The sequence below is a fragment of the Lipophrys pholis genome, assembly GCF_963383615.2.
Source record: "Lipophrys pholis genome assembly, chromosome: 18".
Taxonomy (NCBI): domain Eukaryota; kingdom Metazoa; phylum Chordata; class Actinopteri; order Blenniiformes; family Blenniidae; genus Lipophrys; species Lipophrys pholis.
Window position 1 is genome coordinate 22,227,625 of NC_137646.1, and position 21,264 is coordinate 22,248,888.

Sequence of the window (21,264 nt, forward strand, 5' to 3'; positions counted from 1 at the left end):
TATTAAATCTAAAATGTTCCGTATAAACTTTTACAAAAACCAAATACTAATAGCTTGCATAAGAATGACATGCAGTTAAAACAACTGGTCGCGTTATAAGAACACAACACTGGTAAAATCGACTAATAATACAGGTGAAACCGAGCGTGAACTGAATTCGAACGACTGTAGCACATCAACGCTTCAGTAGTAGTTGTATCTGTCACGTCTGCGAGGGCAGTACGGGGCGTAGTGGTGCCTGGAGGCGTGTTGGCTCCTCAACACGTCCTGGTGAGGATACTGCCTGTACGGCTCAAAGTTGAAGTTTGACCCGGGGATAAAATCTGCAAAACATGAGGGGAAATGTCAAGACGCTGACGCCAAACCTCAGACACCGGCTTACCGAGAGAAAGGCAGTCGATCATTACACCACAAGTTTTATTTCAAAACATAAAAGAGTGAAGCAAAGAAAGCAACCAACCAGTAAGTAAACAGATAAATAGGTTGTGAAAATGAAAACACCTTGTGCATTTTCCACACTTCTTCCCTATACCTTGTGAACACCATTTGTTTAAACAGCTGCATGGCCGGACAATGAATGTTTTCAGAGTTGTGTGTGCACATGGATGATTATAATTTTATACTTTCCTTAATTTACACCCGTCCTCCAGTTGTTTTCTAGGTACTGTGATTTAAATACAATTACACTGTGCCCCAGATAACCAGAGTCTATGTACTTACCAATTTGAAAAGGCCTGTTTTCAAATGGAAACCTGTAAAATGGTGGAGGTGGAGGAGGAAGGGGGACACGTCCCAACATAGGCGGATAATGCCATGCTGCTGCCATGACATGGGAATGACAGAAAATAGAGCACGTTTTTAACAGGAAACTGTAATTCTACTTGAGTCAAGAATGAGTATTGTCTTCCCTGCTGCTGCTCATAGAATTATATATTTATATAACATAAATTGAAATAAAAATTGTTTAATAAAATTAATTAGCAGAATGACTGTATTAATGCATGTTGCTCTATCAGTTAAATAGAACGAACATCCACCCAGACACCGTCATCATGACGTCTTACATGTGTGTTTTTGTCGCTATTGGTCGAGACCTGAATCTCTTCCACCGTGTGCTCTGGGAGCAAGGTGCACTGCTCATTTTAATAAGAAAATACTTGCCAGAGTGGTGTCCGTACATAGAAAATATCTGTTTTGTGGATGTGCAAAAATATCAGAAATCGGCCACATATTAAAATTTATCGAAAGGGTGCAATGTTGATATTCCAGTCCCCAGTATCGATAGAACCACTAATGGTGAGGGGACGCTGGGTTATCTGTGCAGCGCATGTTTTCCTTCTCAAACGGGAAGTGAAAGCCGGGAGAAACATTATCAGCACCTTCAATCTTTAAAGGCAGATGTCTGAAATGGATAAAACACAAGCCGTTTTCAAATGTTGCCACGCGGCGTGTTCACCTGCAAAGACGCCACGCTGTAAAGTTAGCGGCTCCGCCGGACTGGGAGCTGACTGTGTACATTTTTCAAATGAAACAGAAAACTTACGTCGGGTTTTGGGTGTCCATTTTTAAGACAATGGTGCTCAGTGACACTGAAATCGGCTCCCAAGCTGGAAGGTTTGAAAACGTCTGACAGCGTCTCCATGGAAACGGAGGGAAAGGCAACTTTTCCGCTACTGCGCATGCGCACCGCGGCTGTAGTAAATAATTCTTCTGCACACGGGCAAGTAGATGGACAATAACAAAGCTTCCTCCAGAGTGTCATGACTCCCAGTCCAGATTCTCCTTTAACTTTTGAGTTTTATAGTTGAAAGTGACCAGTGATAGCATTTCAACGGCACCCACTAGTGGCCCAACATGAAAACTACACAGTCTTCAAACGTCAGACGATCCTCTAAAAATGAAGTCTACAATTCAGTTAATATTAGATCAGTAGTGTCAAACTCTGTTTAGTTCAACCCAGCTTCATCTATTAGCAAGCCGAAACCACGAGGTTGGGGAATTATATTGCGCGTGAATGTGAGTGAAGGTGTGGACATTCTTCTCACCATCTGTCGATGCGCCCCTGATAACAAGAGTTGGGAGAAAAAACACAAAAAAAACTCACCGCTTCGAAAACGCCCGATTACATCTGGAAATCTGTAAGATGATTTGGGTGGTGGAGGGAGCGGCACACGTCTGTACATGGGGGGAGAGTACAGTATCGCTGGGGGGTTCCTCAAGTCGCCATGATATCGGGAGTGTGAGCCCCCCCTGTGGCCGTTGCTGTTGGTCTTCGTTGGGCGGCGATCTGTCAAAGTGAATCATGGGAAAGACAGAAAAAGAAATGTAAAGATTTGGCAGGTAATGCAGTATTGCAACGTTACCGTATCAGAGCGTTCAGGTTCTGTACTTTTAATCTCTACATATAAACACAAACTTTCTCCTCCACGCGCTCTTCATGAGTCGGCGTTAAAGTGACAGGATCAAAAGCGGCTGACAGATACGATGATCCAGATTTAAGAGCGATGAAATCACAACAACAATGACTAAACTTCCAGTAAAATTAGTATTTTGTATGACGTCCAGTCCGTAGATGTTCAATCGCAGTGTCTCTTACCTGTGTGTTTTGGAGCACTGGTTTTGTTGGTATTGGCTGAGAGCTGAACCTCAGCCAATTTCACGGTGTGCTCTGCAACAACGCACATGTGAGTAGAGAGAAAACACTCGCCTGATCAGCGTCCACATATAGAAAACACCAAACCTGAACCAGGACGATGGGGAATTCCATCTACGCGTGTGTGTGTGTGTGTGCCACTGTTCTCACCACTGGCAGCCAGTGAACGGGGCAGTGCCACGCCCCAGGCTTCCGCGGCATGCTGCAGCAGCACAGACGTAATCTTGCGGTGGGCCACGTTGTCCCAGTGCACGCCGTCCTTGCGCCGCCGCTCCAGGGAAAAGCGGAAATGGAAGTGGAAGTCCACCGCATCCATCTTGTACGCATCGGCCAGCGTCCCGCTGTAGAAGTTGGCTTCGATCACGTCGTAGCGCAGATGCGAAGCCATGTGCTCAATCTGAGGGGAAGGATTCAGAGACGGAAATAACACTTCAAAGTAAATAAAATAAATATAAATGGGCCATAGAGGTTCAGAGAGTAGAAAAATGTAAATGGTATTATAGAACAAAATGGTAAATATACTAGATTAAAACAAAAATTAAGTTGGACTTTTAGGAGGCCTGATACACTTTGTTTAATAAATTATAAATTCAGCTAATTACTTCGAATGGGTATGAATATTGACATCAGGGCTGCAAGGTGAGAGTGTCAAAGCTCTGGTTTTCTCCCTCAGTCTAAAAAGATGCATTTGAGGTTAATTATTGACTCTAAATTGCTTGTATGCATGAATGCGAGTAAAGTAAATGTGTGTAATAGTATAAAAGGTGGATGTACGGACGGCCTGAAACAATACCATAATATTTACTATAATTTGGAAGGAACAAACATCTTTAAAAAAAAAAACAAAAAAAAAAAACAGCTTTAATTCCAAAGCTATGGAACGAACTGTCATGAGTCAGGAACTCTCCTAGAATTCAAGAAACGCATAAAATCTGTAATGTTCAAAAAGTGTGAAAATCAGATTTCAATATAAATAATATGAGGTGTTGGATATTTGATTTGTGCGAACATGAAAATTATGGTTTTTTTTTTTTTAAAATACTGCACATTAAAAACTTAAAAATATCTGTAAATATTTAGGAGGTTGAACATTATCAGACTGTCGTAAAGCGATCGAAAGGCAACTAAGGGGCAGATATTAGAAGAGTGATCTTCTCTTCTGCTCCTTTTCAGTCAAAATGTGTTGAATTGGAAGTTTCGTTGCCAAATTTTTTTTTTTTTTTTTTAAATTTCATTTTACTTTTGAATGAAATAAAGAATTTCAAAATCAAAAGAATATTTCTGCATCATTTGATGCCATTATCCAGTAAAAAAAAAAAAAAAAAAAGGAGCAGGTACAACTATGTACAATCCATAACCAGGTCGAATGCAACCGACTGGAGACGACGCACCTCGGGCACCAGAAAGCCTCCCTTGATCTTCTCTCCTAAGGGCATGGTGAGGTTCCAGATGATCAGCGTTTCCTCCGGCAGGATCTTTTTTAGCTCCTCAAAGAACCTGTGGAGGTTCTCCATGTAGTCGCCGGTCCAGTCGCGGGAGTATCTACAAAACCAGCTTCATTAGGTAGGCCCTGGATCTCGCACGACATACTCAGTGGCAGTGGCTCCTTAATGAACCAGAACAAGAAAAAAAAAACGTCTTCCCACCTTGAAATATCCCAAATGCAGGAGTTGATGATCACTACATCCGGTTTCAAACTCTGACGGAAGTCCTCCAGGACGCTCCGCATGTACTGCGAGTAGACGCGCGTCAGGAAGTAAAAGCGCACAAGGTGGTGGCTGGACTGAAACTGTCGGACCTCTCTGTACGCCGTCCCGTTGTGCAGCTTGCTCAGGCAGCCTCCTTCTATCAGGCAGTCCTGCTCGAAGCTCATCTCGCCCTGGGGAGGGAAGTTTGGAAAGGTAAGGCCTCAAGGAACAGGAGACGCAAGATGTGGAAGCCTTTTAAATGTCTGTCTGTTAGTCCTTGCCTTGGATCCGAGTTGTTTTTGGGTGAGATATCTCTCCTTTTGCAGCAGCAGAACAAGATCCTTATAAACTGCCCGCTGAACTGATGGGGGAATATTTAAAAAACAAACAAACAGGATTTTAAGTTAGTTCATCTACCTGTCATTTCACTCATCAGCAGAAGGTAACTGTTATCCTACCTGCTCTGAACAAATCAAAGAAGATTATTAATAAGAGGTACATTTCACTTATACTCACTGGAATCTCCCAACACTACTACAAACTTGTTGTGGAGCAGCTGGCTGGCCTGCTTGTGGCTCACAAAGTTCTTCATCTCCGCCTGTCCAAAATAATAATAATGATTAAAAAATTTAAATAAACCAATTTAGTTCAGAGGCCACATCCAGCATATCCAAGTATAATAACCTTTATATTTAAACTTTAAAGTTTCTTTGTTGTGGTGCAGATTATACCCGATTAAAATGTTGATATTTTGGATCAATAAAAAAGTTCCAACTGAAAAGGACTACAAAATCAACGTAAAGCCAGTGGTACCTTGTGGTGCAAATTACAGAATTAAAAAAGAAAGAAAGAAAGAAATTCCCAAAAGCTATTGTCTTATGCACGTTACACAACCTCAGCATTGTCGAGCTTTATACATGTATTGCCTGCCCCGATTCACAATGAAAACACAAATGAATTTACACGTTTGGCTGGTTTTGTAAAGTTTCCTGCAGAAAAAAAAGAATATAAACTTTTGACACGTGTTTCGGATTAACTGGTTTCCGTGTTAACTGGTCACCGACTTCCGTTGGCGGCTAATAACGAATATTAAAAAACCTGACAGAAATTAATAGCTGTCCTGAACACCGTTTAGCCACATTTGCCATAAAGTCTTGAAGTGTCGTACCCATTGTGAGCATCTTTTTAATGCCTGCTGATAGCGGCACCAAGACACGCTAAAGGAAGTTGGTCACCAGGTAACAGGGAAATCAATTAATTCGAAACACCAGACCATTGGGGATGTTGAGTTCCCTAAATTAGACCTTTTGTGTCGAAATGTTTTCGACGGAACAGTAGTAGCATTAGAAGACTTTAACCTCCAGCCAAATAATAGAGCCTTGGCCTAAATTGTCACTTGATAAAACTTACTTACCATGATTGCACTTTGGGGCTAGATTAGCACTTCGTCGCTCGCCAAGCCGCTGGTTTCTTCTTCGCTTATTATTATAATTCCTTAAAACATGAACGTGGCTAACGTTTGCCAATGGCTCATTCAGTTGGACATTAAAAGAGAGGGGGGAGGGGAGGGGGGGATCAACTGGGTACAAAATATTTCCAAAAATGAGGAAACTTTTAAGGCTCCAACGCCAAAATAAAAGGAGGGAAATTTCAGTCAAAACCTACAGGTGCGTCCGAGATCAAGACGCGTTCATGGACTGTGGGAGAAATTATGCACGTAGTGTATCTGAAAGGAAACCTTGACCTCAGCTTTCTCATATCTTGTAACTTGTGTTCCATAATTCCGACAGTCATTTAAGTATCTCACGGGGAATAAATCCACACTACTACTACTACTACTACTACTACTACGACTAATAATAATAATAATGTATTTTCCAAATTATATCACCCATCAGATGAAGACAACTCAACCTCTGGGAAACGTCATCACATTTGTATCAGCAAAATGTTTCAGCCAACCAGTAGGAAAAATAATTTCTAACTCTAATATAGATACACACATCTATAAATAATAACAATGCAAATATTCATATTCTAACATGAGAATCAATGCAGCAATACATTGCGATGGTATCTAAAATATCAATGTTCTATTGATTTTCATCTCTACTTGCAATAATAAAACTTTAAATAAGAGTATTTAAAGTATTGACTACAAATACCTTTAAAAAGTCTGCATGCAATTTGATACTGTAGGTTTTAAGTTTTGTTGACATAAATTTGTTTGCTGTATAGTGGTTAACTGTGTCTGGGAAATGTTCCACTCAATATTTTTTTAAGAGATGGATGTATGTTTTTGGGTGACAGGTCTGAAAGAAAGGCCTGTAACACCCACAAAGCCATAGTTTGAGCTGCTGGGTGAAAGCCAGCCAACCTCCTTTAAATTTCTTCGACATTATGATACAAAGCAGTGGATTATTTCAATAGAATTCACTCATATAGCACTTTGAGCGCTGCAGTGGTCTAAAAGTACTTTTCACAATTACACACTAATGGTCAGAGCCACCCAGCAAGGTACTAAAGCTTCAAAGGGAACAATTTGAGGCTCATCTACAGACGTAAACCGTCACTTCCATATAGAGAAAAATACATAAACAATACACAACTACTAACTGAATAAATACAACTTGCTCTCTGATATTCTTTTCATCAGTTGATTTAATTGAGCATAAATAAAGAAGACTATTTACAATTCCAGGTCCTGAGTTTGTAGAAGGAAAAGAAGATATACAATAAATGGTCTTGATGGAAAAAAAAAGACACAAAAATAAAAAAGGACACTGAATTTATAGAATATCCAAACTGCAAACAGCCAATTCTGCCTGCCAAAAAGACGAATGTCGAAAGATGAATCTAGAAATGCATAAATAAAATTAGTCGAAGTCACTGTCATAATCATAATCCAGCACTTGAATCTGATCTTTTTTCTTGTCTTTCTGTGGCTCTTCTCCCTCCTCCTGCTCTTCGTCCTCCTCCTCTTCATCGCTCTGGTCATCCTCCTTGGTTTCCTCTCTGTGGTGAAACTCCTGGTATATTCCAGTCAGAGCCTTTGCTGCTTCCAGAGACACTTTCAGGTTTCCGATCACCTCCTTGTCCTCACCCACACTCACAACTGAGGTAAAAAAAAATTCAGAACAAAACTGCATGAATATATCTGAACGATAAATGCCATACTATATACAGGGGTAGTCACACAAATACAACACCTACTGTCAATTTGTTCATCAGTGACATCGTTTCCCGAGAGAAGAAGTTCCTTCAGGTCGAGGAACGCATGTCCAACGTCCACACACTCATCGTCATCGTCCATCGGCTCACTCACTACCGTGAACCGTAACCTGCCGCAACACACACCAGTATTCATGCTTACACTTTGTGATAATAGACTTGAAATCAAGAAAGAGCTGCATATTTGAGAGTATAAAGCTACACCGGTGACACTACCTGCCCTGGTTGGGGTCGGTGCCCTCCAACATGGTGTAAAGATACTGTCTGAGTGGAGCTGCCTGGGAACCGTCCACATAAATCACTGCAACAGAAAAAGACTTCATGCAAATATCTTCAGAGAATTCACTGACAGAAAAAAAACATATAAAAGGCCTTTAAATCTCACCTCGTGTGAAGTTGTAGTGAATCTCCTCCCCCTCTGTGGGTTTACGGAGGGACATGGGGGTCTCTGTGGTCTCCATAGGGACCCCCAGCAGCCGATATTCCACATAGACCCGTTGCACCGACTCATCCAGCGCCACGTGTGAGGAAGGTTCAAACGTCAAGGACAGAATCTCAACCCTGAGCTTGTCACCCTGAAACACATTTACATAGTTTATACCCAGCTTAGCCCAGTAGGACATACAAGTAAATGCCTAATTTGAATTTTTAAGTTTTTCTTTGTAATCCAGTCCTTTTCCCATGTACCTTCGGCAATTTCCGTTTTGGTGGCATGACGATAATATCGCTCTGCGTGGAACTTGACTCTGAAGATTCAGGGCCGTCACTGTCACCAACTGCAGCTATGAAACAACGTTTTGTAAAGTTATGATCTGCCGAGTCATTCAAGAAAGAAACCATGTCTTTGTGTGAACACTGACCACTCTCACTCTTCTCCTCTTCCTCCCTGTTTTCAGTCTCTGACACTCGATCCACAGAGGGGAGGTCCTAAAACAAAAGAAACATTTGAGCCCGTCAGGCTCTCAGCTGGACTCTTTCAATTCTGAATCCCACCAATTATCTTGCCGTTTTCAGGCAGTTTGAGAGAGATAGAAAACAATAAATCTGACCTTAGCCCGGGCATCGCTGGCAGAGCTTTTTCTCGACAATGTTCTGACTGATTGCCTGAAAGATGTTCCTTCCAACGACCTTCAATCAGATTCAATTCATTTTTGTAAGATGACTACATTTTTACTTTTTTCTAATCGTTACGACAACAAAGATCTACCTTGCGGGTAAATGAGATGGCGTGGTCAGTCTCGGCTCGGGTGTTAGGGTTGGCGTTTTCTGGTACGATCCAGGCGACCTCTTGGCCGATCTCGTCCTGTCTGTGGACTTACGGGGACCAGGATGTTTCACAGAGATGCTTTGCTCAGATCGTAGGCTCTGTGAGCTTTTCTGTTTGACGGGTGGAGGCCGAGGCTGTGAGCAGCGTGAAAAATCACTCTATCGTGTACCGAAAACACTTAATCACGTGTGATGCTGCTTGAAACTTTACACGACTCTTTACCTCTTTCTGCACAGCGTTGGTTTCTCTGAGCTCAGGTTGCTGAGTCTGTGGAGAAACAACGGGTGGTGTTAAACTTCCAAAACAAACTGCTTTTCAAAGCATTACTGGTTGTTCCACAATGTCTTCAACACGCGAGATGTAAATTGCACACCTTCGCCCTGGGCTTGGCAACGGGCTTGGGCGATGCCTCGGCCTCCTCTCTTCTTCTCTCGTGCCTGTCCGTGACTTCCACTGCTCTGCTTCCCTGTCTGCCCAGCAAGGCATCCGCCGGAGGCTGGAAGGGGTACTTCCACTTCAATGTAACTCTCACCATGCCCCGAGGTCCCCCAGCTGAATCTCTTAAAACATAATCACCTGACAAAGCAGAGACAAACAGATTATAACTCTTGAGGAGGCTCTTGTATTTCAGCGAGCACATAGATCATATGTGCATAGCACATAGCAGCTCAATATAGATAGATAGATCAATATCTACCCCAATGTTTAACAGGTATTGGGCCGTGTGAAGAAATTTGAGTATCTGATACCGTCACATGCACTGGGTGACCATGCAAACTCCATACATGAGAATCTAATTCAGTGATCTTCAAGATGATTCCAAGTAATTCAAATGTGTGATAGAATAGGAAAAGTAACACAACAGCTTTCTATCGTCAGTAAAATTCTAATTCCATGTAGTAATGGTTGCAGGTCAGTGACGCCGTCGTTTTGCTCTCCTTGACCCCCTCACCTCTGATCTCTTTGCCTGTCGCCAGGGATCGTAGTGGGATGGGGGTCTTGGACAAATAAGCTGGTGGTACCTGGTCATCGCTGTCATCGAACACATAAACCCACAGACTGCTCGACCTGCGTAATAATACAGAAGATCATTTCTGCAGAACGCCACATTCACATAAATCACAAGACAAGATATTATTCTTTAGTATTATACCTGAGGTACTGCAACACATCGGTAGTCGCTGCCAGCGGGTAGGCGGTGGCGTCATTGAACACCGGATCGGCGGTACACCGGACTGTTGGGGAGACATGAGGCGGTAGATCGTAGAACCTGTATGTCAGGTAGGCGTCAGGAAGGAGTCCAGGCCACCGGCCGCTGAGGCCCACGCAGTGCTCCAACATCACCACCAGCTCGTTGGGGATCCCGCCACCATAATCATGCAACTCCTGCCACCAAGAGAAAAGGCAACTGCTTAAAGCAAAATAGTGAACGATTGCGATGCCTCATCAAAAGTCAAGAAACTCAAGACAATTGTTTTTTTTACCACTGTGTCTCTGTCATTGAATGTAGCAGTTTCTACCCAAATACACAAATTCACACAAACCAAACAAGAAAATGATAAGAATTTATTGTTTATAAAGAATAAATGCCATAAATGATTTTTTTTCTGTGTTTTCTAATTATTGTCATCATATCATTTAGTACAGTTTTTAATGTTCTGGTGTTTTCTAATTCCACGTTAGGCACTTTGAACTCCACTTTGCGTATAATACGATATAAATAAAATATGTTTTCTTTTTATTTCTTTGTGATTTGTTTATTCATATTTCAGAAATAAAAAACTAAATCATTTGTTTTTCTTCCCCTAACATTTACAATAGGTCTTTATGTTGCTGAGAAAATGTTACAATCTCAAATTTTAGTTAAGAGGAACCATTATTTTAGAAAGCTGATATAGAATTGAATTGTAAATTAAATTGTCTCACAGGTCATCCAGTGTACCAAGTGTGAGTTGATATGCTGAATTGTATGTATTTATCGGTGAGCCGTTTCAGTTTTATCACCCACAATAGAGAGTGACAGGATATTATCCAGAGTCCAATATGTTGTGCGTTATTCTTCTCTCTGTTTTACCTCATGAAAACCGTCTTGCCAACCGAGCGACTGTTGCAGAGGACTCCTCAACGTCACGGCTTTTCTCTCCGCTCCACTTTCTAACAGGCTGCTCAAAGGCTCAGCAGGAGGGAACAGGCGCACCCAGAAGTCTACAACACCAATGGTTTCTCCGTCATGTCCTATGAGCAAAACAGAATGGTTTTAAATTAATGGCCAATAATCAAGATGATCCTTTTTTTTTTTATGTTTGCAGTGCTCACCAGTGACACTGACACGTCCACCAATCCGCTCCCCTCTGCTCCCCATGGCACCCATCAGAGACATGTGTCCACTTCCATGGGTGACAAACCTGACTCCACCTAATGCCTGGTGCATTTCCACTCTGACCCTTGACCCCTGACCTCCCAGCCTGCCCAGATCTCGCGCTGTCAGAGCATAGCGGGATGTGAAGCCAAAGTTGGGCTGGCTTCCTGATACCAGCGGAGTCGAGTGCACCTCGAAGTCCAGCAGACTGTAGGTGCAGAAAGTCACCATGTTCTCCGGTCTGTCTCCTTCGGGACAGATGCCACTCAAGATTCGAAGCCCTGTTGGGGTGAAGGTGGCGGCCTGACGGTGCAGAGACAATGAAAATCAGCCTTTTTTTTAAGGGATAGTCTTAAAAGGAAACATTAGGTGAGGTGCAGTGTTTTAACCTTAAGATGGATCTCCAGCAGCGACTCCCCAGCCCTTAGCTGAGAAAAAGACTTGTCATCATCAATGGGCTGTACCATCTCCTCATCTCCAGGTGGCCAGGTGTACTGGATCGGTATGGTCCGTTTGAAGTTTCTACGGCTGTACGCCAACTCTTTCAAATGGGCTTTAAATGTCAAACCCCCCCCAAGCAATTATGTTGGTTTTTCTTCAGTTTTGTTCAACTACAAATAAAGACATTGTTATTTTCGTCATACCTTGTAAGGTGTTGATTTGTAAAGCTCTTTTAGACAAAAGCTTATCCTTTTCTGTCGTTCTCTTCTTGTTCTCCTCCCGTTCACTCGCCACCTTATGTTTGATTATAACTAGCTCCTCCTTTTGAAAAGAAAGAGTTTAAATTTTTTTTATTATTATTCTTGAGAGGAAATTCCATTGATTTACTCTTTAAAAATGATTTTAAAGTTTGGGTGCACCTGCAGGTCTTTGGTGATTTGATGCTCCAAAAGTAGAAGGTTTCTGGCTTTCTGCAACTCGAGCACAGTCTCAGCATGCGAGGCCTGGTTGTGCACCTGCTCACGGGTTGATTCGTCCCGCTTTCCATCAGCCTGGAGGAACTGTAGGGCCTGTCTGTTCTCCTGCTGCATTCGAAAGGCCTGGAGTTGGGAGGGACAACGCCACACAAGGTTGAGAGATTTTCTTTGACTTTGTTTGTTGTGTTAAAAGGAGCTGAATTTTGCCACGCGTTGAGTAAACTTCACAAATGGTTTGTGCTTTAGCCAAGTGAAAATATGGTCGCCCGGATAAAACAAATACAATGCAAACCTTGATCTGCAGGAGAGTCTCACTGAGCTCTTCAACGCTCATGTCAAACTCCTGCAAGAGAGGAGATGAATTGAATAGGTGCTGAACTCTGGATTGAAATAGCTGCTCAGCAGTGCATTATTGTCTTCATAATGACTGACCTTGGTGACAGAGTCGAGTCTGTCCTGCAGAGCAGCGATCTGCTGCCTGTACTGGAAAACCTCCCGTTCCAGCTGTTGTTCTCTGTCACTTACCAACACAGAAATCTCTAAAAGTAACAACAAAAGACAGAGATGAATAAATGAGAATTGGAGATCTATATTGTAGTTACTGAAGAATCTATGTGTTCTCTCCGTCTCACGGCAATCGAATCCCCGTTGTCTGGACAAATGAGAGCATGCGTTGAAATTTACCATCGTCAAATTGACCGTCTCGGTTTATTTGCTCTTCACCTCTTTCTTGTTCTCTCTGGTCTTCTAGGATTTCCTTCTCTTGCCTCAGTTTGTCCTTCTCCTGCTCCAGCATGGCCCGCTCCTCCCTCTCTGCTTGCAGCATTTCCTCCAGCCTCTGGATATCCATCCTGCAGATGTTTTCGCCCACATTCTCCCTCTTCTGGTCCACTTCTCTGTGTTTTTCCACCAGGTCGTCGTGGCTGCTCTGAGCAGTTAAAGTTCTAATAGACAGAACAACATTTTGCTGTTCATAAAGTGGTGACTGATTCACTGTAAATGATAAATGTCAACATATTAATCCATGTTTTGTTTTTTTCCTACCTCTCTAATAAAGTGTCAAAGTTTCCTTTTATCTGATCCCTCTCCCCTTCCAGATCTGAAATCCTCTCTTGGAGCTGAAAGAGAAGAAATTGAAAAAGTGAATCTTGTTACCAGATATATACAATTTTACACTGAAGTTGTCTTTCTGCCATCTCTTATCCACCTATGGATGTTAATTACCTGATCGACAGAATGATCACCGGGAACATCTGGTCCAATACAGAACACACTTTACCTTATCCAGAGTCTGTAGAGACACGGTAGTAGTGGCGAGTTGTCCCTCCAGTGCCAGAGCTTTGTGTCTTTCCTGCTTCAACTGTTCAGCCAGCTCCTCCACTTTCTCCAGCAGAGCTCCCTGGCTTTCCCTCAGAGATCTTTGACTCTGGCTCAGCATATCACACAGTCAGAATTACTATACAGCCAGGGGATTTTCACTGAACTTTTTATGCCCGTGTCAAGCTCTTACCTGCTCCAGCTGAGTCTCATAGGCCTAGTGGAGGGAAGAGGATAAGATGAAGAAGGAACGTCTTGTAAAATATAGACAAAATAAGGTTAAATGACAGAGAAGCTGGTTTCCAGACCTCTTGCAGATCAGTGAACTTCTCCTGAGAAACTCTGAGGGCTGCACTCTTGTCTGAAAGCTGCTTTTGTAGACGGATCAGATCCACATTCTCTCTGATGGTTATTCTGACAGATGTAAGGGACAAGAGCAGTGGAAGCAAAAGATGTTTAAAAATAGTCAATCTCTACAACTTACAAACATGTCTGCTGTAGCCACCTGTGTCTGTCGGCCTGGTGCTTCTTCATCTCCCTGACGGTCCCCTCGATCTCTCTCTCTTTGTCTTTCAATGAATCTCTGAGCGCCTGGGCCGTCAGCTCCAGCTCGGCCATCCTCATTTGCTCGGCCATACTGCACCTGCTGGACGGGAGACGTGCAGTGGAAAAAGTTGATGAAGTGACGATCCGAGGTGCACAGGATGGACAGGCAAGAACGACGGGAGCATATGTTCTTAGCAATTGAAACTGATGTGTTGCAAAACATTACGAGATGCCTTCAAATCCAGTATCTGCAGAAAAAGACCTTACAGCCTATCCATCTCTGCCCTGGTGTCCTCCAGTGTCGGGCCGTACCGAGGCGGTGCGGTCTGTGCTGCCCTCCTGACGCCACCTTCTCCTTCCAGATTTCTACCTAACAACACAACGATAAAGAATGAGCAGCAATTACTAAAGTCTCTATTTATAAGCTGGACTTCCCATGCACCTGACTCGCTGCAAACCTTTGCTGAACTTGTATGGCGTACGACCCCCCAGGTCAATAATGTGCTGCTTGGCCAGGCTGAGTTTATTCTGTAGCACTCCCTTTTGGCTCTCCAGCATCGCCACACGTGCTTCCAGTTCCTGTATCGTGTCCTCCATGTCCCTGTCCTTCACCCCGCCGGACCCAGGACGGGCCTGACGGAGACGGCTCAGCCTCGTGGACATCCTGGAAGAAGAGGAGAGGTTAATTCGGCTGCAGGATGCCTTTTGCAGTCACCTCGAAAACAACAAATAAGAAGAAATAGATGCTTCAACCAGATGGCGTTAGGTTTACGGGTGTTAATGTTTGTGTCACCTGCGCAGTCTCTGCTCCTGTGTACGGGTGTGCTGTCGCAACACGCTGTTCTCCTCCTGCAGTCGGAGACACAGGTCCTCCAGGTGCTCCCTGGGAAATCGAAACAGGCGCTGAGGATCTGCTAAAGAGAGACATGTGAAGCGTGAACGGAGACAAATGAAGATCTCAATATAGGAATCTGTTGAGCCGAATACTGAAGGTGCTCAAGTTTAAATCCAATTTGTCTACCTTTTGACTTCATGACGTGATGCTTCTTCCCACGGACAGTGCCTGCAACAAACAGTGAGACGTTTGTTTCTATTTAATTGCCTCCAGCTCCACATCGGGCCTCCACTTTTCACATGAATCTTTATTGATTATCTAAATTAAAGTAGAAATCTAAATTGAACCTTGAGGGAAAATGCAAGATTAAGAATGTTGACTCTGTGTATATGTATTGTCTAATGCAAAATGTGATTTATAAGAAGATTCCTCTGCAAAATACTTGGCAAATTTAGGAAGTTATTAATTTTTCACTGAAACCTTTTAGTGCCAGCCTGATAGGATATTCTAATGATCTAAATAAGGGGTGTCAAATGTACATTAGCCCCTCCATATATATATATATATATATATATATATATATATATATATAATAGAATTTATTTATTTATTTTAAGTATTGAGACAAACCTGGCACAGTTGGCATCAGTCCTCCTCTCATCAGTCCCACATCTCTGACTGGGAGGTCTCCAGCTGTCTCATCCACAACTGGTGACATGTTGCTCTATTCAGCCCCAGCCAATGAGACCAGCTCTAGTTTCACAATCTGTAAAAAAAAAATTTTTTAAATCGTCATCGTCATCACCCAATCATCCATCCACCCATCAATTCACCTTCTATGCTATGATGGACCAGTTTAGAGTTGCTGTGCACTGGGGCTGATCCCAGCTGACTGAGAGTAAAGGCAACACACACCGAGGACAGTCACACACACTTAAATTTACAGTCGCCAATGAATCTCAAATGAATGCTTCAGACTGGAGAAAACTTGTGCACGTTTGACAGTTAAGAGAAACTGATTAAATGCCTTGTAGATTAAAATGTCTGAAACAAACTGAATTTTTTTTTATTACAGTCAGCATTAGAGTGGTGAAGCAGTTGGCTTTATTGCTGTAATTTCAGCTGCATTGCTGTTTCTCTTGTTGCTGTAGAAATTTTGCACAATGACAGCTGTGTTTTAAATTTTTTTTTTTAATCATTCAGACAATGAAGAAAAATAAAACAGACTCACCCTCCTCTGTCAGCCATTCAGATAAGTCCCGTCTCCAGTAAAGCAATGTGCTTAGTGTCCAGTATAAGCTGTAGACTCGGGAGGTGTGTGTGTGTGTGTGTGTGTGTATGTCTCTGCCATGTGTTTAGATGACCACAGTTTTAATCCTCCTCCAGTCTTTCATCCTTTCTTTTTTCCCGCAGTCTCTGTTAGATGAGATGTTCGTCTTTTTCTTTCTTTCTTGGACTTACTGTTTTTCCTGCACATGGCTTCAGTATAGAGACATACCGGAGTGCATTTGTTAATAATGCCTCCCACCAAGATCTGGTCTTTAAAATCTGCCCAACTGCTCCATCTGCTTTCAGCCTAATCCTATTTCTGTGCTAATCTGATTAGCAAGCGTCAGGTTGTGCCATCTAAAGATCTGTTCTGTAGTCAGTTTTGCAGTTTGCACATGATGACTGACTGCAATTACTATTGGAGTGAGGCTGGTCTATGATCTGTTAGTTTTTTGTTTTCTTTACCAGAGCACAAAGAAAGCAAATAAGGAAAAGGGGGGAGGAGGATGACTCTAAGCATGGCAGACAGGAGATATGACAGGTTATTTAAAGAGAGAGGAAATGAGCAGGTATATGAATATCCAATAATAACACTAGTTAATCTATCTGAGATGCATTTCAAGATATACCGTTTCCTTTCACCTCTTGAGTATTTATTGAGGTGAAATATTGTATTGACAGTAACATTTCAACATAGAATTAATTCACATAAAAGGTTTAGTACACAGAGTAGATATTTATTTCACATCATATAGTAATGTCTTCATCATTTATTAAGTCATTAAGTACGGCACTGACAGGGCGGATGATGAGTGGTGACTTGTTGCTGCCACTGTCACTGATATCCGGGTTGAAAAAGGGAAAGATGGCCTCGGTGAAGTGGAACTGTGTGAAGGAGTACATGAGTGACTTTGCCACTGCGTCGTAGAACGACACGGCTCCTTCCTCGTAGTCCAAAAACAGCCCGATCACCTGAGGCCTCTGAGAGAGATACAGGAGCTGTGCTTGTTCCGCACACGCCCGGTACTCTCTGCCCCCCCTCAGACAGACGGCCCAATACCCGTCGTCCGGGCTCAGCGTCACCACTCCCTTTCTGGAGGCCGACTCTCTGGCGACACCCAGATCCCACGACGTCTTGTCACCCACGTCCACCTCCCAGTAGTGCCTCCCTGTGGTGAAACCCTGAACAGCCAGAAAAATTCCGATCGGTGCATTTACATGTGAGTGGATGAGGAAAACACACACACGCACACACCTACACACACACACACACACACACACACACACACACACACACACACATTGTGAATTACCGTGAGGGCGAGAACACAAGGCGCCGTGTCAAAACGCTCGGGTGCGTCAGCCAATGTTTGCTCAACATCTCCATCCTGGACCTGTCTGCCATCCTCTGACAGAACGAGCCATGGGTTGGCTGTTCTTGGGTCCAGACGAACATCGGCTAGAAGACAGTTTATATTTATTGTTTTGATATCTGGCGTACATAATGTCTAAATGAAAAGCAACAGAAAAATACAGAGAGAGAGAGAAAACTGTGCGATTCAAGAATATCTGAAGCTGTACCTGCATACTTCTGCATCCTCTCATACTCTGAAAGGGGGGAACAGTTATATATAAACAAACCAATTTTATGTGGATAATTACTGACAGTAGCCGTTTGATCACATGATGAAGTATCTACCTGAAAAAGAAAGCTTTTTCAGCTCTGATTGGAGCTGCTGTTCAATGCTGGCCACCGCTCTCCTCACACTTCCCAAGCATGTGTCTGCATAGACGATGATATCAGAGCAGGATTTGACTGGAGGCAAACTCAGAGCAGGAAACCTCTGAAATCAAACGGGTGAGATATTACGTTTTCATTGGAAAAAAAAACCCAAACAAACCCCAGAATGTCATGTCAGGACATCTCAATACTTCAAAGTCGTTACAAAACACACTTATTTTCCATTTACATTAAACGAAAATGTTAAAAAACCATGCATACATGCAAAAGGCATTTTTTTTTTCTTTTTTTTTTTTTTACATTTTACTGTATTTTGCACCACAAAGTATCATTAAAATTGGCTTTATGTTGGGATTGGAGCAATTTTTGGTACTAATTGTGAAATGTTTCGCAAAAACATAATTTTTTTTTCAAACTTCTAATCTGTGCCACAACAATGAAAAGCTTCAAATTTAACATTTTGAGGTTATTACAGTATGCCACTATTTGTTTAACACCTCTGCTTTAAAATATTCTTAAAAATCTCAATGGATTCCTGTAAATGATTGGCTACAAGCTATTGAATACCACCGTCCTACTATATGTTGTAGTATTTGCACAAAAGCAGTCCTTTTTTTTATAATTTGTGATGTTTCTTGAATTGACTTGAAGGAAATGAAGCTTTGCCAGAACAAGAAGACTAAACTACATTGAAATTTAGGTTGATAATTTATCAACATATTTATCAACTGATTAAAAAAGTATGGTCACTTGTCCAATTAAGGGATAAAAGCCAACAGGGCAGGACATATTTCAATAAGAACAACCACATCACCTCGGTGACACATGATGAGTCAAGCATTTCCTGACCTGCAAGAGATGGAGGTGGTCCTCGGTGTGAAAAAGCTGCTCCAGTTCACTCCTTCTCCTCTGAAGCTCGGAGATTTCCTGTTGCAGCTCTGAGATGAGCGTCTCCGCCCTCTGTTCAGCTGCAGCTTGCTTTCTCTGGATCCTCTCCTCCAGCTCGAGTTGACATTTCTTCATGGCATTAAACAGAGTGGAGAAAACCATCCCGCTTTCCTCCATGTCCCTCTTTGAGTTTTCCTGTAGGGATTGCATTTTTGAATTCTGGAAATAATTATGCAGCTGTGACAGTAGTGTTATGACCAATAAAGTTAATCAATTAAGTTCATTGAATTAGAAAACTAGATTAGCTGTTGTAGTTTTACAATCTTAGCCGATATTTCCATTTGTGCAGCTGTTTCGTGATCTTATGTGGACTTGCTTTACTGAGCTCCACTGAGTGTTTGATCTCCTCCACTTTCTGCAGTCTGTCCTGGATCATCTGCTGAACACCCGCCTCCACTGTTTTCACCTGGTTCTGATCCATCAAAGGAGAAAGACAGGATTCACAAATCTACATGAAATGTGGCCACAGCTTTGCATAAGTTAAAGGCACACAAATGATGAGGAAATCGCAGGACCTCACCTTCCTCTCCTGGCTCTCTCGCTCCACCGGGACGGTGTCGTGACAGCGGTGGTCTGTCTCAGTGCACAGCACACAAACGCACCGCCCGTCACTTCTGCAGAAGAGCTCCAGGAGCCTTTGGTGCTTGTTACACATCCTCTTCTCCAGCATTGGCACCGGCTCAATGAGCTTGTGAGTCTTCAAGGTGGCAACTCGCAGGTGAGGCTCCAGGTGACTCTCACAATACGAGGTCAGGCACATGAGACAGGACTTCAGAGCTTTGGTTTGCTTCCCCACACACACGTCACATAGGATCGCCATTGGCAGCACACCGTTGTGCCTCCTGGCTCGGATCTGCTCGGACATCTCCTTGGCAAAGGAGTTTTCACAAAGTTCTGGACGGCCGTCAAACGCCGTATGACACTTGGGGCAGGTGACGTTAGCACTGGTGTCCCAGTGCGACATGATGCAGGTAAAGCAGAAGCTGTGACCACAGGGGATGGAGACAGGCTCCGTGAAAACATCCTGACAGATGCAACACTGAAACTGCACCTCAGACAGAAAAATGCTGGGGGAAGCCATGGCCTCACACCTAATAATAAAAAAGAAAACGGTATATGGATTACCAAGAAAAAGTGATAAATGTTTGCATTCTGTCTCATAGCCCTAGAACATCAACTTTTTGTCCCACAGCAGGTACTGTAAACACTCTGAATGGTCTTATCATTAACCTGAAACGATTTAATAGCTCACTGGCCAAAGTACAGCAGCAAGGCCACATGAGTAGAGCCAGCCTCTCATTCTCTCTGTTAGATAAGCTTGGAACATGAACTGAAAACCATTAAGCCGAGGCTTCTCTTTTCCAACAAGTGCCATTTATCATTGTGTACTGTTTGAGAGCAATGCACTCCTATAACACACCACACACACCACCAGGGAACACACTCATAGCTTCGCATAGGTGTCTTTCTACATTGCTTTGTACATCTGTTTCATTAGAAAACATAAATCAGATAAGTAATTTAACTTTATAACCAAAAACACTGAAACATTTTCATCTATTATTGTGTTTGTCTTACCTTTTTAGTAACATGTAACTTGACCTCTGAGGCAGCCGAGGCAAATACTGGCATTGTGGTTGTGAAGCCAAAGTCCTCCTCATTCACCACTCCCTCTGGGACTTTTTTTCCCCCCCTGCACATTGTTCCACAAGTGGGAGGAGGGAAGTCTGGTTCAAGTGCATTACTGGATTTGCATGGTCTCCAATTACTTTAAACGTCATCCTCAACGTTTGTATCAAAAGGAATGTGGAAGGGACGTTCACCACGCCACCTTTTTCACACATTTGAAATTATTCTACTTCTTCATGTTTTAATTCAGCTTTTATTCAAAAAGAAAAGTCTCTTTGATATCAAAAGTCATATTGCAAGTGTATCCCGAGGACCAGTGTCGTGCAGGCAGGGCAGGCAGTGCCTACCCATGGCTGAATTGAAATTAATGAAATATTAATTTTGATTATTTATTTTAGTCACAATATAAGTAACCCTAATTTATTTTTCAATTTCCGGTAGCTCACAGTACCTAAAGGTTTGAAAGTGTCAGCATTTTGTGCTTTTCATAGCCTAAATGACTCAACACCGCTATTTCCTGGTATGGCCGAGAGGCTGCACGAGTCACTCACTCCTGCGGTCTTCCTGTGAAGGCCACACCCCCTCCTGTAGGCCACACCCCCCCCATGAAGGCACACTGCTGCTCTGCTTTTGTCGGTCATATCCAGTGTATGGATGTGTTTGCACATGCGCAGTCAGTTCCCCAATATGAAAATCACTTACATAAAAAAGCAGATCACCACGCTGTCTTTGTACGTAAGCGTGCTATGCAAAATGCTATACGTACGTTCACAGTGCATTAGTGAATTGATACAGCGCTGCTACGCTCTCCGGCTAGTTGGGAGGTTAACAGGCAGGATGACAGCGCGAGAGACGATGAAAACA

At 42.8% G+C, this 21,264-nt stretch overlaps 3 protein-coding genes across 4 annotated transcripts; all 3 read right to left on the reverse strand.

Moving 5' to 3' along the window:
* Window positions 1-183: 183 nt before the first annotated feature.
* On the reverse strand, window positions 184-5,837 carry fam113 (family with sequence similarity 113; the record flags this gene model as incomplete). The annotated part of the gene is made up of 8 exons (XM_080486718.1): window positions 5,756-5,837; window positions 4,858-4,939; window positions 4,623-4,702; window positions 4,300-4,532; window positions 4,045-4,195; window positions 2,804-3,050; window positions 2,597-2,668; window positions 184-323 (listed from the first exon to the last, which is right to left on the reverse strand). The coding sequence occupies exons 1-8, from the start codon at window positions 5,756-5,758 to the stop codon at window positions 184-186; spliced, it is 1,008 nt and encodes a 335-aa protein (XP_080342844.1). The 5' UTR covers window positions 5,759-5,837.
* A 1,154-nt stretch (window positions 5,838-6,991) lies between these two features.
* rpgrip1 (RPGR interacting protein 1) lies at window positions 6,992-16,405 on the reverse strand. Of its 2 annotated transcripts, none has more exons than XM_080485874.1 (31): window positions 16,045-16,405; window positions 15,444-15,579; window positions 15,000-15,041; window positions 14,772-14,892; window positions 14,437-14,642; window positions 14,246-14,348; window positions 13,938-14,078; window positions 13,741-13,846; window positions 13,626-13,649; window positions 13,395-13,541; window positions 13,160-13,233; window positions 12,839-13,059; window positions 12,548-12,654; window positions 12,408-12,458; window positions 12,059-12,238; window positions 11,843-11,960; window positions 11,588-11,751; window positions 11,156-11,501; window positions 10,914-11,074; window positions 9,993-10,225; window positions 9,792-9,907; window positions 9,213-9,415; window positions 9,062-9,106; window positions 8,780-8,949; window positions 8,622-8,700; window positions 8,433-8,499; window positions 8,260-8,354; window positions 7,958-8,147; window positions 7,789-7,873; window positions 7,555-7,682; window positions 6,992-7,456 (listed from the first exon to the last, which is right to left on the reverse strand). In XM_080485874.1, exons 2-31 carry the CDS (start codon window positions 15,529-15,531, stop codon window positions 7,218-7,220), a joined length of 4,050 nt encoding a protein of 1,349 aa, XP_080342000.1. In that variant the 5' UTR covers window positions 15,532-15,579; window positions 16,045-16,405; the 3' UTR covers window positions 6,992-7,217. The 2 variants fall into 2 exon arrangements, with proteins under 2 accessions (XP_080342000.1, XP_080341999.1); XM_080485873.1 differs by having other exon boundaries at window positions 8,780-8,973; window positions 16,045-16,349.
* A 311-nt stretch (window positions 16,406-16,716) lies between these two features.
* LOC308123650 (E3 ubiquitin-protein ligase TRIM39-like) lies at window positions 16,717-20,899 on the reverse strand. The gene is made up of 8 exons (XM_080486240.1): window positions 20,350-20,899; window positions 19,292-19,862; window positions 19,088-19,183; window positions 18,673-18,906; window positions 17,782-17,926; window positions 17,664-17,690; window positions 17,396-17,541; window positions 16,717-17,264 (listed from the first exon to the last, which is right to left on the reverse strand). Exons 1-8 carry the CDS (start codon window positions 20,430-20,432, stop codon window positions 16,830-16,832), a joined length of 1,737 nt encoding a protein of 578 aa, XP_080342366.1. The 5' UTR covers window positions 20,433-20,899; the 3' UTR covers window positions 16,717-16,829.
* Between the last annotated feature and the right edge of the window lie 365 nt (window positions 20,900-21,264).

Bases quoted from the DNA above. Each gene is read 5' to 3' on its own strand.
- rpgrip1 (XM_080485873.1), bottom strand. From the start codon at position 15,531: ATGTCACCAGTTGTGGATGAGACAGCTGGAGACCTCCCAGTCAGAGAT. The intron at 14,349-14,436 runs GTTTGCAGCGAG...TTGTGTTGTTAG, and splicing joins GCCATACAAGTTCAGCAAAG to GTAGAAATCTGGAAGGAGAA. The intron at 13,234-13,394 runs GTAAAGTGTGTT...CTTCTCTTTCAG, and splicing joins CTCTACAGACTCTGGATAAG to CTCCAAGAGAGGATTTCAGA.
- LOC308123650 (XM_080486240.1), bottom strand. From the start codon at position 20,432: ATGAGGAGGACTTTGGCTTCACAACCACAATGCCAGTATTTGCCTCGG. The intron at 18,907-19,087 runs GCAAGTCCACAT...CAATCCCTACAG, and splicing joins ACTCAGTGGAGCTCAGTAAA to GAAAACTCAAAGAGGGACAT. The intron at 17,265-17,395 runs GTAATTCACAAT...CTGGCTGTTCAG, and splicing joins CTTGTGTTCTCGCCCTCACG to GGTTTCACCACAGGGAGGCA.